Source organism: Nicotiana tomentosiformis, chromosome 5 (genome assembly GCF_000390325.3).
Source record: "Nicotiana tomentosiformis chromosome 5, ASM39032v3, whole genome shotgun sequence".
NCBI lineage: Eukaryota > Viridiplantae > Streptophyta > Magnoliopsida > Solanales > Solanaceae > Nicotiana > Nicotiana tomentosiformis.
Window position 1 is genome coordinate 56,293,285 of NC_090816.1, and position 16,497 is coordinate 56,309,781.

The 16,497-nt window shown below is 38.2% G+C and overlaps 1 protein-coding gene across 4 annotated transcripts in view; it reads right to left on the bottom strand.

Moving 5' to 3' along the window:
- Window positions 1-1,715: 1,715 nt before the first annotated feature.
- Window positions 1,716-16,497, bottom strand: part of LOC104092241 (uncharacterized) — a 31,099-nt gene continuing 16,317 nt past the window's right edge. For 2 of the 4 annotated variants that reach the window (XM_009597776.4, XM_009597775.4), the window contains 7 exons: window positions 15,059-15,194; window positions 14,294-14,375; window positions 14,018-14,193; window positions 13,059-13,196; window positions 12,831-12,970; window positions 12,049-12,150; window positions 1,716-2,229 (listed from right to left, as the gene is read on the bottom strand). In XM_009597776.4, coding sequence (XP_009596071.1) covers window positions 1,997-2,229; window positions 12,049-12,150; window positions 12,831-12,970; window positions 13,059-13,196; window positions 14,018-14,193; window positions 14,294-14,375; window positions 15,059-15,194 — 1,007 coding nt within the window. In that variant the 3' untranslated portion in view covers window positions 1,716-1,996. The remainder of the gene's footprint in view (window positions 2,230-12,048; window positions 12,151-12,830; window positions 12,971-13,058; window positions 13,197-14,017; window positions 14,194-14,293; window positions 14,376-15,058; window positions 15,195-16,497) is intronic. The other 2 variants (XM_009597779.4, XM_009597778.4) reach the window with 1 other exon arrangement.

Here is a 16,497-nt window from a genome sequence, read left to right on the forward strand (position 1 = left end):
GGCTCTAGGTTTGCGAAGGATATGAACATATATATGTATTGTAAAATGATTTTAGTTTTATAATATGCTCATCAATATTTGACTCTTGAATTTATGCTTATATCTCATATGCATGTGATGAATGTTTTGTTGATAAAGTGTGTCGAACAAGTCGCAAGATTGGCTCTCTCACATGAGCAATTGCCTCTTACGTTAAGAATCGTGAAGAGATGTGACTTTATAGAACCTTAGATAATGTGAGGTTATATTTACTTGTAGAGGTCGGTCTTGACAACTAATCAGACTTACGAATTTCACTATTCGATTGTGGCTTGTTTTGTAAGCGAGATGGAAGATTCTCTTAGAAGATGGTTTGAGGATTATTGAAGTGAGAAACTCGAGTTAGACATTTGGAGGTGTCTAGACCAAGATCTGTACGGTGTTGAATGATTAAAATAATAAGGCACAGGCGCCAATATAAGGTGAGAACACCGTAACATGTGTTTCATACCACGTGTGCTATCGACCAATGGGATAATGGAAGAATGAGTCCCTGCTTCTTCATTGCGTGAGATCCCAAAGAAGTTATATAAACTTTTATTAAGATACCCTTTGACCTTTTACTGTCTCTTGAAATGCCAACCAGTGTTGCTACTTTAGCATCGCACTAATAGCCATGAGTGATTAGGCAATGCAGTGCATGTCTAGGAAAACAGTTGATTAGAATGGAAAGATTCGAGTAGAAAGGGAAGACGACTAAAATTTAGTAATTTAACTTGTATTCATAGGTCGACCATTACACTTACCACGAGGGTATTGGGTGTAATTGTGGATACAAAGTTAAACCTGAACTCGAGTTCACCTCTTTCGAGGATGAGGGATCAAATAACTAGCTACTGGAGTAGCGGATGATGTTTAGGGTATAGCGAGTAACAAGATCCTCATGATACTAGTGAATCATTTACGAATGTGATCGGATTTCTACATAGAGCTTTAGAATAACCTTAATAGGTTTGAAATATATTATAGCTCTTGATGCTCACAGGTCGCACAAACTACTTGTCTGTATGAATTAAGTGTGTTATTTATTCATGATACTAGTTTGAGTTCTAGCCCATCATGAGCGAAGTGGGAGATGTTGGGTATTAAATTCGGATACCGGGTCACTCTATATGGGCTGACCCAACCCATTTGGGAAGAGATAGAGTTTGAGAACAAAATAACTTCTTTGGAGAAGTTACTACACGTTTGGGTTTAGTTAAGAAGCAGTTTTCTCAAAGCAGTTTCTTTCTTTCCCTTTAAAAAACCCTTATTTTGGGCTTCCTATTCCCATAGAAAAAAATTCCAAGAAAAAGGAACGAACCTTTGTTCAGATAAACCTTCTTCTTTAACAAAGAAGAGTTTTCTTTTTTCTTTTGCAAAAACACACAAAGAAAGACATTTAGTTTGTGGGAATACACTTTGTTTCCTAGTGATTCAAAGGTTGATTTGGGGCAATTCTTTTGGTGGTGAGTTCAACAGTTTCCGCTGCGTCAATAAGGTACACGACTCATTGTTCTCGCCCCTCGTTATTATCTGTCAATTTGTGACAACATACATGAACCTGAATCATGTTGAACCTTGCAATTCCTGAAACACAAGCAGAAAAAAAAAAGCTTTTTATTAATAAGGGAGTAAATAGTGCTCGAGAAAAACTATATATCACTCGTAGTTCCTTTAGGGGCTGAGATAAAAGATGACCGAAACATGCACTTTGTTATAGGTGTATCCAACCTGTCTTGATGATATCAAACAACAATGTTCCAAAACAAGCTAGGAATACCATCAAGATGTTAGCACATCAAGTTCAAAAATAGTGAAATACCAATAATCTAAATTTGAAAAAAGACCAAAAGTCTATTCTATGAAAACGATCCAAAAAATAAGGGGCAAAGATCCAAATGGAACTTGCTCCGAGGTTTACTATCATATCAATGAACAGATGATACATTACATCATAAATTGGTTAACATGCCACCTAATCAGCTAGATCCTCCTCCTTGATTTTCCTCTCGTCTGATATCTGGAAACCCTCAACCTCCTCTGCAGAAACCTTCACTTTTCCGTTTGTTGTCATATCAACACCATCATTTGTCAGAGGCCCTGTTTGCCATATTCTGATTGTTCCATCTTCAGATCCTGAAGCATATGATTCTCCACTAGGAGCAAATCGAACACAGTGTACAGGACCATGATGGCCCTTGTTGCATGCTGCAATCAACCAAGGGTCAGTTAGTAATTATTGCTCTCTCCGTCCCATTTTATATGACAGTGTTTGACTAGATATTGGTTCCCCAAGTACACACAAGTATACGTGGCCGTCAAGTAATAAAGTGACTCGAAAGTCGGATGTCGAACCCACAGAGACTTAGATTAATCGTTAACTAAGCAAACTAAAATCAATTAACTGTCTAAGATAATCAAAAAAATATTATTTTTCTACTAAACTATTATTGCGGAAATTAAACAAGTAATTAGCTAAATTAATTAGGAGCAAACGATTGTGGTTGGATTTTAATCAATGGAGATGAAGATTCCAGGGTTAGTGGTCGGTTTATCAATCCTATTGAGTTCAATAACAAACTTATTAATCCAGATTATCAATGGTTGCTAATTGACCGGATCGTTTATATGAGTAGCATGTTCCCACAATACTACTCGCATATCCACAATATATCAATCCTATATTCCTATGGTATTGAGTCTATCATGAACGAATATAATACGGTTTTTAACTAAGCAAAACTGTTAGGTATATTCCTATCCTAACCGCGAAATCGTTCCCCGAGCCACGGGTTCAGAAACAAGCTCTCTTTAATTCTACTCTAATCTAAACATGGCTTTCCCAAGCATAGAATAGATAGTAGGGTGAATTGGTAACTATAACAATTCACAAGTTAAAACTAGAATTAAAGAAACCACAAGATGATAATCCGAATTAACAAAGATGTAATTAATAAACGTTAATAATCATGTCAACCACAATCCTAGAACGCGAAGTTTAGCTTAGACATGGTAGCAAAACAATAATTCATCCAAAGAAACGTAAAGATTACTAAGTTTGATGGAAGAAAGATGGAATCTGATGAATTCTGACCTCCACGGCGGCTCTGTGCTCCCTTCGGTCAAAACTTTTCGTAAAAATAGTGTTTAAAGACTATTTATACGTGTAGGAAAAAGGCCAAGACGAAATAACCAAGTCCAAAACCAAAAAGGAAATAAAATAGCCTTGAAATCCGGATCATGCATCGCCACGCAAAACGCGCGAAGCATCTCGCGGCAGGCCGCGCCTCGCGAGCCCAAACGCGAGGTAACAATCTCGCGACAGGCTGCGCCTCGCGAGCTCAAACGCGAGGTAACAATCTCGCGTCGCCCGGAACTATTCCAATTCGTTGTTAGTGTGCTGCCAATTTACTTTTCCTCCAAAGTGGCTTTTGCCTAACTTTTCCTTTCCAGGTAGTGTCTTTGTCTCTCTTTCTTTAATTTCCCTTCATGCATTTCATCTCATTGCATCCTAATTGATCATTGTTTAACCCATTAACATAAGACAACTCCCATTCCAATTAGTATGAACTCGTTTGAATGCTCCAACAAATAATTTTCTCCAATTTCGTTATTTTTGTTCCACAATCTCTCGTCAATGTACCTACATTATTTATTAACACTCCAAATAAGTATAAAACTCCATAATCAAACTAAGTTGGGCATATTCAATACCAAATATAATCAAAGAGCAGTAAAAATGCAGGTAAATTAGTGTCAAAACATATGAAAATATGTCCAACATCACCACCCCACACTTAAACCTTTGTTCGTTCTCGAACAAACCACAACTATAATAGACGAAACAAAATTAAACTCCTACTATTCAAAGCACACTACCCTTATGCCCATGGTTGATAGCAACAACTAAACTTTAGCATATGCAATCTCTTACACTTCCCTTTATTTATGCCATTCTTCAAAAATATTCACGACAAAGACAACGTGCTTATAACAATCCTAGCCTCAAAAACCGACTTAATGTCACAATGCACTCATGGCTTAAACACTCAACATCATAGAGAAGTCTAATAACGTTACCTATCCCTCGTGAAATCATGTGCCCTCGCAACAAAATCAAAGAGAGTAAGTGTAATCAACACATTCGAATCTCATGATCAAATATATTTTAAGGACTCACACATAAAAGAAAATCTCTCTCACAAAAGAAGTCACATGCATGCAATTGGTACCATAGACTTGCCCTTAATGTAAATCTCTACTAATGTAAGCTCACTCGGTCTAAAATCAATTAGAACTTTTTATGGTTGTAATGTGGGCTAAGGGGCGGTAAGGATATATTTAGGAATAGTGGCTAACCCTCCTAATCACTTTAACACATCACATAATCAACTGTAAGCGCAAATTCTTCAATCCCAATCTTAATTTCACAACTAAAATCATCCCTAACAATGTTCCCTCTTTCTTTATGCACTACTTTAATCCGTACCCACTAGCAAGAACAAGATATCAATTTATTCATCTAAATTTTTCCTTCTCATTTTTCAGATTTTTTTTTCCGATAGTGGTGTATTCTTTTACAAAACAAGTGCACCTTTCTTTTGGTTCCACTCGAAAGCCGCCCAAATTCCATCCTTACTTCTTTTAGCGCTCATTTCACAATTAAATTGCTTTAAGAGGTAAAAGGATCAAAACAACGTCAATTAAGAATAAAAAGGGTATAAGCTTGTAATGTGGGTGCCAAATAAAAGTCTATAGGCTCAAAATGGTTAACTAGGGATAGATTTTATTTGTGATAGCAATAACGCTCGAAAAGATCAAAGAAAGCCTAAAATCATTTTTCAAACCAAGCCCCACCTAAACATTCGCTTCGACTCACATACGGGGCAAGTTCTAGACACAAGTACAATGACATGGACTACACAAAAATCTCACTTCGGCACATGACTCACTAAGAACGGTCTCATTCCGACTCTCAAACTAATGCTAGTATTCACGGAGCCACAAGATATTAAGCATTAAGCACAAAGTGAACATAAGTCAAGAAAATGAGACGCAGGCGTCACAAAACATGCTATCCAAATAACCAAGCCATCATAAGCCATTTTAGCACATAGGGAAGATACTACACATGCCAAACCCTAAATATGCTACTATCAAACAAGTCAAGGACGCCTAGGAATCTCATCTTTCTTCCTCCATTTTTTCCTAAGTCCTACTCTAAAACAATAAAATAAAAGAAAAAAACTACTACCCGATTCAAACTACATCCCATGAAAAAGAACCGAGCCACAAAGAAAAACCACGGGGGATTATTTCTACCTAAAGGAAACTAAAAGACATATTTTTGGATTTTGCTTAGACTTTAATCCCTCAAAAAAACTATCTAGGAGATCCATCATCGGGAAAAGTCCAATTTTTTTATTAAAAAAAATCGATTTTTCTTTATTTAAGCTACTAAAATACTACACAACTACGAAAATAAAAAAAGAAGAAGCTAAAATCAAAATAAGAAGTTAAACATTTTTACTAATATACTACTACTAATTATCTAGAGGAATTCGCCCACCCCAAACTTAAAAGAATGCAGTGTCTCCAATGCACAAATAAAGCAAAACAATAACGAGGGTGGACAAGAAACTCCCTGAAAGGCCAAAGGCCGAAGCAATCACGGCTCACGAGGTACTCAGACTTCCCCCAGGCATGGTCCTTTGTGTGGGCACCCCACACTTAATTCTCACCATCTAGCTCGCTTTTGCACTCTTCCAATGGCTTTGCTTCCTATGCTTATAATTCTTCAAAATAAAAACAGACACTACAAAAATAATATAATAAAAATAAAAACAAAAGAAAGCAGTAAAGCTGGGTTGCCTCCCAACAAGTACTTGCTTTAACGTCCCAGCATGACGTAGAATCTCGTCAAACCATTGGCAAGTAACACCTTCGACTTCTGACGATCAAAGTCACCTCCATAATAGTGCTTTACTCTTTGTCCGTTCACTTAGAGCGTTCTCTTGCCACCTACGACGCGCAGCTCAATTGCACCATGTGGAGTGACTCTCACTACCTCAAACGGGCCCGACCATCTCGATTTGAGCTTCCCCGGAAAGAGTCTCAACCTCGAATTGAACAAGAGAACCAATTGGCCCGGTTCGAACTCGCGATTGTAGATATTCTTATCATGCCAGCGCTTGGTCTTTTCTTTATATAACTTGGCATTCTCATACGCGTGCAAGCGAAACTCATCAAACTCGTTCAATTGCATCAATCGTTTTTCACTCGTTAATTCTGCATCAAAGTTCAGCTTCTTTATCGCCCAATAGGCCTTGTGCTCAAGTTCCACCGGTAAATGGCATGCCTTCCCATAAACCAGCTTGTAAAGGGAGGCTCTGATTGGAATTGTGTAGGCGGTCTGGTATGCCCATAGAGCATAATCAAGCTTTGCAACCCAATCTTTCCTACTTGCACTAACCGTCTTCTCCAGAATCTGCTTTATCTCTCTATTTGACACTTCAACTTGTCCACTAGTCTGAGGATGGTAGGCGGTTGCAACCTTATGTTTGACCCCGTACTTCGCTAAGATATTGTCCAATAGCTTGTTACAGAAATAGGTACCCCCATCACTTATCATCACTCTCGGAGTGCCAAACCTTGTAAAGATATGCTTTTTCACAAAGTTAACCACAACCTTGGCATCATTGGTAGGAAGAGCAATGGCCTCCACCCACTTCGACACATAGTCAACGGCCACCAAAATGTACTTACACCCATTGGACGAGGGAAACGGACCTATAAAATCAATTCCCCATACATCAAAAATTTCAACCTCCATAATACCATGCAATGGCATCTCATGCCTTTTCGTAATTGTTCCTGTTCTCTGGCACCTATCACACCTCCTCACGAACTCATAGGCATCTTTAAACAACCTAGGCCAATAGAAACTCGATTACCTTTAGATTCAGTTCTTTATGTTCTCGGTAGTCCTTTTAATCTCATAACCGTTAGTCGCTTAGCCAAATCACTTAAATGCTCTTTTTATTTCTTGATGACCTTGTTTTTATACATGAATGCAGTACAGGGCGGATCATTGGTACCAGGCATGAATCGGATGGACTTTATTACCTTATCCTTGCAAAATCACATGGACTCACATCTTGTTTTCCTTTAACAACTTGTCATGTTAATGATTCACCAGATTTATTACATAAACGGCTGGGACATCCCAGTTTGTCAAAACTTTAAAAAATGGTACCTGGTTTATCTCACTTATCCACCCTAGAGTGTGAGTCATGTCAGCTCGGTAAGCATACCCGCTCTCATTTCCCTCGGCGTCTTGATAATCGAGAAGAGTCACCTTTTACTTTAGTCCATTCAGATGTTTGGGGTCCTAGTCGGGTTAGTTCTACCTTGGAATTCCGCTACTTTGTCAGTTTCATTGATGATAATTCCAGGTGCACTTGGATATTTTTGATGAAAAATTGATCTGAGTTGTTTTCCATTTTCCAGACCTTCAACGCTGAAATTCAAAATCAATTTGGGGTTTCTATCCGCACATTTCGTAGTGATAATGCCCTAGAGTATTTGTCTTCCTCATTTCAGCAGCTTATGAACTCTCATGGGATTATTCATCAAACATCTTGTCCGTACACATCCCAACAAAATAGGGTAGCTGGAAAAAAAAGAATAGATATCTTATTGAAACTGCTCATACCCTACTTATACAATCTCATGTTCTGTTGCGTTTTTGGGGGGATACAATTCTTACATCTTCAGCCATCCAGAATCAAGTTCAATTCTCTGTCGTGTTTCCCCACTTACATTTGTTCTCTCTTCCACCTCGTGTCTTTGGGAGCACGTGTTTTGTTCATAATCTTACTCCATGAAAAGATACGTTAGCTCCTCGTGCTCTTAAGTGCGTATTTTTGGATTACACGAGAACGCAAAAGGGATATCGATGTTATTCTCCTGACCTCCAGCGGTACCTTATGTCTGCTGATGTTACCTTCTTTGAAACTCAATCACACTTCACAAGTCCAGGTAATCACTTAGATATTTCTGATGTGCTACCAGTTCCATCTTTTGGAGATTCAGTCACTATCTCCAATTCATCTTCCTCAATAACTCCAGCTTCACCACCTACAGCTCTAATTCCACCACATATAGCTCCAGTTCCACCACCTAGTCTAGTTCAACCTTCTACAACTCCACCTCTCCTGACTTATCATCGCCGCCCGCGCCCAGCATCAGGCCCAGCTGAATCACGTCCTACACTTGACCCTGCTAATACTGCAGACTTGTCTCCTCTTAGTCAACCGATTGCACTACGGAAAGGTATACGGTCTACACTTAATCCTAATCTCTATTATGTCGGTTTAAGTTACCATCGTCTGTCATCACCCCATTGTGCATTTGTGTCATCTTATCCTCTGTTTCCATCCCTAAGTCTACAAATGAAACACTGTCTCATCCAGGGTGGCGACAGGCTATGATTGACGAGATGTCTGCATTACATACGAGTGGTACTTGGGAGCTTGTTCCTTTTCCTTCGGGTAAATCGACTGTTGGTTATCGTTAGGTGTATGTAGTCAAAGTTGGTCTCGATGGCCAGGTTGATCGACTTAAGGCTCGTCTTGTTGCCAAAGGGTATACTCAGATATTTGGGCGTCTCTCTCGTGGCCAAAATAGCACTAGTCCGCCTTTTTCTATCCATGGCTGATGTCCGCCATTGGCCTCTCTATCAGTTGGACATTAAGAATGTTTTTCTTCACGATGACCTTGAGGATGAGGTTTATATGGAATAACAACCTGATTTTGTTGCTCAGGGAGAGTCTAGTGGCCTTGTATGTTGGTTGCACGGGTCCCTCTATGGTCTAAAGCAGTCTCCTCGAGCTTGGTTTGGTAAGTTCAGCACAGTTATTTAGGAGTTTGGCATGACTCGTAGTGAAGCTGATCACTGTGTGTTTTATCGACACTCTGCTTCAAATCTCAGTATTTATTTGGTGGTTTATGTTGATGATATTGTTATTACCAGCAATGATTAGGATAGTATTACTAAGTTGAAGCAACATCTCTTTCAGAACTTTCAGACTAAGGATCTGGGCAGATTAAAGTATTTTCTAGGTATGGAGATTGCTCAATCTAGCTCATGCATTGTAATCTCACAACGGAAGTATGCCTTAGACATTCTTGAGGAGACAGGAATGGCAGGTTATAGACCTGTTGACACTCTTATGGATCCGAATTCTAAACTTCTACCAAGACAGGGGGAACCGCTTAGCGATCCTGCAAGATATAGGCGGCTGGTTGGTAAATTAAATTACCTTACAGTGACTAGACCTGACATTTTCTTTCCCGTGAGTGTGGTAAGTCAGTTCCTGGATTCTCCATGTGATAGTCATTGGGATCCAGTTGTCCGCATTCTTCGATATATAAAATCAGCTCTAGACAAAGAATTATTGTTTGAAGATCGAGGCCATGAGCAAATTGTTGGGTACTCAGATGCTGACCGGGAACGATCATCTTCTGATAGACGTTCTATGTTTGGATACTGTGTTTTAGTAGGAGGTAATTTAGTGTCTTGGAAGAGCAAGAAACAAAATGTGGTTGCTCGGTCTAGTGCAGAAGCAGAATATCGAGCAATGGCTAAGGCAACATGTGAGCTAGTTTGGATCTCAGCAAGATGGAACTTGTGTGTGATAATCAAGTTGCCCTTCATATTGCATCAAATTCGGTGTTCCATGAGAGAACTAAACACATCGAGATTGACTGTCACTTCGTTAGAGAAAAGATATTCTCAGGAGATATTGCTACAAAGTTTGTGAAGTTGAATGATTAGCTTGCAGATATTTTCACCAAGTGCCTTACTGGTCCTCGTATTAGTTACATATGTAACAAGCTCGGTACATATGATTTGTATGCACCGGCTTGAGGAGAAGTGTTAGATAGTTATGTAAATTATATAAATTAGTCCTAGTCGTACATAGAATAGGAGTATGATATGTATTCCATAAATAGGGTTCATTGTATTATAATTAAATAGAATATCAATAATAGATTTTTTCTCCCGTATATTCTCACAGTTCTTTTGGCGTAACAAGGAAGAAGGTAGACGTAGGCATTAGGCTACATGGCAGTCTCAGTCTACCTACAAATGAAGTAGGGCTGGGCTTTAGATCATTATTTGATGTGTCAACTGCATCGTTCTCTAAATTATGGTGGAGTTTTGAACCACAAAATCGTGGATAAATTTTCTGTGGAACAAGTGCTACAAGAAAGATCCTCCTACACTAGTACAGTGGGAGAAGATGTTTTCAGCTAGAGATCTTATAGAACAAGAAATATGGTGGGAAGTGAAATGTGGTTTCTCAACAATGTGGTTTCTCAACCTATTGGTGTGATAACTGGACGCAATTGGGAGACTACATCATGTGGTCCCTGCTGAGCATATTATTGAAGAAGAGCAGATTTGATAGAAAATGGAGACTGGACAGGAAATTAGACATCTGGTATCTGAGGAGATTGCTGAGCATATCTTGAATAATGTTAAGCTGATTTATGAACGAGATCATTTTGACAAAGCAAGGTGGAAGCTAACAGCAAGTAGACAGTTCACTGTGAAGAGTGCTTGGCAGTATATTAGACACGGGGAAGAGGTACAATTTACTATGAACCAATGTGGGTGAAAAGACTTTACTTTTTAAATTTCATTCTTTATGTGGAGATTGTGAAAGGCCAAATTACCAACAGATGATATTCTAATGAGGATGCAGTTTGCTAACCCTTCAAAATGCAGCTGTTGTATTTCACCTCAACAAGATACTTTAGCACATCCTTCTTAACAAGTGCAGTTGCTATTAGAATTTGGAATTATTCTGTGGACTGCTGGTTTGTCTTTTCCTCCCATCCAGTTAAAAGCTGCTATCATGGGTTGGTGGAATGCAAAGACAGTTGTTAAATTGAAGCCATTGCACCAGGCATTTCCATCAATCATGTTAAGGCAATTGTGGAAAAGGAGAAATGCTTTAAGGCACGGGGAAAGGGTCGCTTTTACTAGAATGGTTTAAGGAAATCAATAACTTACTATATCAGTTGGCAAAGTACAGGTATCCTTGGCTCCAATCTATCCCCAGATCATGGCCTGATATGAATGCTTTCTTTGAAGCTTACAAACCAGTGCTAAGCACTAAGGGGTTGTTTGGTTGGTGGGATAAGGGATGATAATCTCGGGATTAGGTACGGGATTATTTTTAATCCCACATTTGGTTGAATTTTCGAATCCGGGATTAATTTATACCACAATTGCAGTATTATTCTATCCCATATTGAGGGTGGGATAATAATCCCGGGATTACTTAATCCCGGGATAAAACAATACAATGACAAAGATGCCCTTTTCCAAGGCTCTTCCCCCAAAGTCCTTTAAAAAGTCCAAGGTTAAATTGAAAATGAAAGTTTATCCCAACTTATCTAGATATACCAAAAACATGTTTTATATTAATATTATACCCCGTATATCCCATTTTTAGTCCAATGAACCAAACATCTACCAATAAAAATATATCCACTAAATAATCTCGTCACTATTTAATCCCCCTACTATCCCGTTAGTTCCACAACCAAACAACCCCTAAGATTGTCTACTGGTCACCTCCTCCTCCTGAGAGCTATAAATGTAATTCAGATGGTACCAGTAGAAGCAATCCTGGTAGGAGTGCTATAGGATTCTGTGTCAGAAACTCCCAAGGTGAATTAATATATGCCAAGGCTGTGGAATTCCAGGAAACGATGTTAGCAGAAGCTTTAGCAGTCAAGAAAGGTTTACAATTCTGTGTGGAGCATCAGTTTGACACCTCTCATTATGGAGACTGACTCTCTGGTACTAAAGAAGGTTCTGGATGGTATATGGGAGGTTCCATGGAGTATAACTACAATTGTATCTGCCATCCAGAAGCTCAAAAGGGGCCAACATGTGCAGATACATCATACATTTAGAGAAGGCAACACACAGCTGGTTTTATCACAGACCTTGCCTTTGATCATGCAGGTGATATAGTCTTCCAGAATTTTGGTGAATTACCAGTACAAGGGGGAAAAATCCTTTATCTGGATAAGTCACTTTGTCCAAACCTGAGGATCAGAACAATAATTGCATACAAGGGAAATATGATTATGGTTGAAACATGATGATTGGAAGCAAACAAGTTTATTCAAACATGCTGAATCTGCCTAATGGATTCTATGTCGGATATGTGAAGAACAATGTGCAAGAAGGGAGGAGTCCAGCAAATGGTCAAAATGTACATCATCTGGCTAGAGTAGCGTACTGCTGCTGCCACTATACAGGTTTTGCATGGTATATTTATGCAATTTTCACATGATGCATGATACGACCATTTCGTGCTTTAGGGAATCAGTTCGAGGAGGATACAATGACCACAGGATGATAAGGAGATATGGCAACATGATGGAGTACATTGAGCCAGATTCTAGCTATGAAAATTTTCAATTTTTAGCATGCTTTACTAGCTCATTGTGTAAAACCAAGTTAAGAGTTTCGTATTGACTCTATTGGTTATAGCTTTTCTTATTGTTGCTAGTTCTAATTTTGAACATTATGTAGTGGATGTTTTTTAATTTGGGTTATTAATAAAAACAACCATTAGGCATGCTGCCTAGTCGTATATTAGACCCCCAAAAAAAACAAGTTCAACTGAAACTTGACTGACCCAAAGTATAATAAATCCTTAACATCATATTAACATAACTATTTTTTTTTTTTGCAGATGCAGAGAGTTTGGAACACATACCAAGCTCTTCACCAGTGTGGAAATTAAATACACGAATCCACATGTCTTCTCCTCCAGCAACAAATTTGAGCCCATATTTTGGTTCCAAGGAAGCTGATTCTACAGTGCATGGCATGTTGTAGCTCTTCACCAATCCAAAGCTTCAAAAAGATAATGATAAGCAACATTACTAAAGACATAGACCTATTAAATCCCTTTTCATAGGGAAAATTTTGGTAGTGAACTTACTGATTTGCATCCCAAAACTTGACACTGAATCCGTCACAAGTTGTAATGTAACGACCATCTTGACTCACTTCAGCACTAGTCACTGGGGACTTTGTCTCAAGCGTACGAACTATATCCCCAGTTCTCACATCCCACAGTCTGCATATATAAAAATTTTAATTAATGTAACACAACGGATGCCTAGAGACCCTGTTATGATCTCTCAATATCAAATGATTAAATATACAAGAGCAAGAGTAAAGGTGGCTATACTGACTTTTTCTGGAAGCAATTAGGATTTCTCACTGTACAAAGGGGTAAACTCTTCAAAGGGGAAAAGGAATTCAATCAACAATACTCATACATCAATGCTAGAATACCCACAAGCTGCTTCAGACGGACATCAATATATGAGCATTATACACACACCAGCATGAAATACTCTGTCAACAATTATTTTAAATTGCAGAACATATTCCCAATACTCAGCAACCAGATGACCATTATTGTAGAGGTTTCACTTTCGCCTTTCACCTATGTTTTATTCATTTTTGACTGTGCAAGGGTGGTGTATCCACCTAGATCAAGGAAGGCAGCATATTTGCAGCCAAAAAACCTATCATTTGAGAACTCACAATAAAGGAACACACGATCACATTAAAAAAGGTTTCTGTACTAATAAAGGTTGCCATCAAAACCCTTCCACAAGAATATGCTACTCTCAAACAAGAGCAGCAACGTGTAAAATTTTGAAACGCCTTCCCTCAACCAAATAAGAAAAAGGAGAAGAAAGAGCAAGGAAGGTAGGGGGTATCTCTGGGAGAAGCTTCTTAGTAAGGAATGCAAACCCAATTCAAATACTGGGTATTTTTCAATAAAGAATGCCAGCCTAAACGCAAAGGTAGTCATCCTATAGAAACTTCGAAGAGATCATAAGACCAGAATTTTGGCATATTTCTGTTGAACTGACAAAACCATACCTAACACCTCCACTGTCAGTACAGGAACTTAAAATTGTTTGATCGCTGTGAAGCCATGTAACAGCTCTGACTGATCCAGGAGTCTTAGCCACTTCTCGAGGAGCTGCATCAGGGCGATTCATATCATATACGCGCAAAACTTTCTCCACTCCACCAGTAAGTAGAAAATAAGTATCCTGTTCCAGAAAAATAAAAGCAATAGAAGTGGAAAGTTCAGCAATATTAAATAAATGATGCTTTATAACACAAACGTAGCATGGAGCTTGGTCTATATACCTCGGAGAAAGCACAGGCTCGAACAATGTGCTTATGCGCAAAAGAATGCAGTTCATCCCCAGTTAACGCATCCCAAATTTTCCTGTGGTAAAATGACATTACAAACGTCATATTTTTCAACAGAGGCACTACTAAACTTGTTAATTCCTCCATCTTTTCCTTATGAAAGGAGCAATAGAGTGAAAAACAGTACGGAAAACCTATTAAGAAGCCTAAAGCTGTACAATGGAAGTGCAGGACGTAGGACTCATCTTATCAGAATCAGTCCTAGACTTATTACATTAATTTTCTCAGACCAAACATTGGGTTAACAAGTCATACTGGGCTAAAACACCAATGAGTAAGTGCATACATACAAAAAGCAAGATCCTTTCAGCCTTTTCTTTTTCTTTTCTTTTTGCCGTAAGTTGAGATGGTTGCAACTATTGAATCAACTTTAGCTTATCTAATAAGAAATCCTGAAATTCAGGCTCAGCCTATATCGTTTCATTATTTCGCACATTTATGAATACTGAAATGCTATCCATATAGAAAATATAGCCTTAAATATATACAAGAATGACATCAGAACAACTTCTAAAGAAAAGAGATGCTGAAAATTCAAGTCATGACTTCCAAAACAACCATCAACAACAGGACTATTGGCTGCTTAGTTCAACCCCCCCCCCCCCCCCAAAATGATAGTTACAAAAACACCTTGGGAGGGCCATACACGGGTTCATGATAATTAAAGTGAGATAGAAAGTGCCACAGAGATTTACATACGCAGAGAAGTCAGCAGAGCCAGATGCAGCACGCAAAGCATTTGTGTCCAAGCAGCAACTCCATACTGCTCCTTTATGTCCTTCAAATGTTCCAATCCAATCTCCAGTCTCACCATTTCTAAGCATTGGGCTGGAATCTGACATACATAAATGAAATACTCTACTTTTTAACATTCAAAGCTTTGGAAATATAGCTAACCTTAAGCTAGTGTCCAAAATCAATGTCAAACTCATGTCTGTTATAACATTATGTGAGGTTCCATATTAACTTCTTTCTTTATTTTGATAAGGTAAGGTGTTTTAATAATAGAAAATGTACCAACAAGGTACCAAGAAGTTTACAAAGGGGACTTGATGATACACAAAGACAGTCTATCAAGTCCATAAAATCAAAAACAATGATCACTTTGTTTCTCTCTTGTGTGCGTCGCTGTGTCTATCTGTTCAACAACAACAACAACAAACTCAGTGTAATCCTGTGTCTTTCTTTTCACTTTGTTAATTTACTAATTGCAACTTAAATTATTTCTTTTTCTTTTTGTTTCAATTCTTAGTTTTAATTGAATTTATTTATTTATTTATCTTCTTCTCTTCTTTCTTTTCATGTACTCTACTGTTTTTTTAACAGATGCTCTACTGTTTTTTTACGCTTTGTTAATTTAAAATTGAATTTTTATATTATTCTATTTCTTCTTTTTTTTCAGTTTGTTAATTTAATTAAATTCGATTTGTCTTCTTCTCTCTCTCTTTTCATGTGCTCTACGATTTATTTTGGTATTTCTAAAATTTCGCTTTGCTTCACGCTTTAACCGAACCGAGCCCTTGTCACTTTACTGCGCTTCACGCTCTCAAAAACACTGTCCATGCGGATATTTAATTTGGACCCAAAACACCTTCTCTATCATACTTTACATGTATAACATTCTTCCAGATAGCTTCTCTATTATCATTCCATCTCCACAACTATTTGCATGAGACTCTTATTATGCACTTTTAGATCTCTAACCCCTAATCCCCCTCCCTCCCCTTCTTCTTTACATCTTGTAATTTTTTCCCAATTTACCAAATGAATCTTCCTGTTCTCAGCATTTCCTTCCCAAATAAAATCCCTCCTCAATTTGTTAATCTTTTTTCCCACTTCTGATGGAATAGGAATCAAAGACATTAAATAAGTTGGAATCCCATCCAATGCACTGTTAACCAAAATAAATCTTCCTCTAATTGATAGGTATAGCTTCTTCTACGCTGATAATTTCCTTTCACGCTTATTAACAACTCCTTGCCACATACTAACATCACATCTTTTGTCTCCCAAAGGCAATCCCAGATAAGTAGCAAGGAAAATTTCAATACTACAACCCAATATATCAGCAACCTCTTCTATATACTCCTCAGCACTAACATAGAACACACTACTCTTAGATGTATCTTTAAACCAGA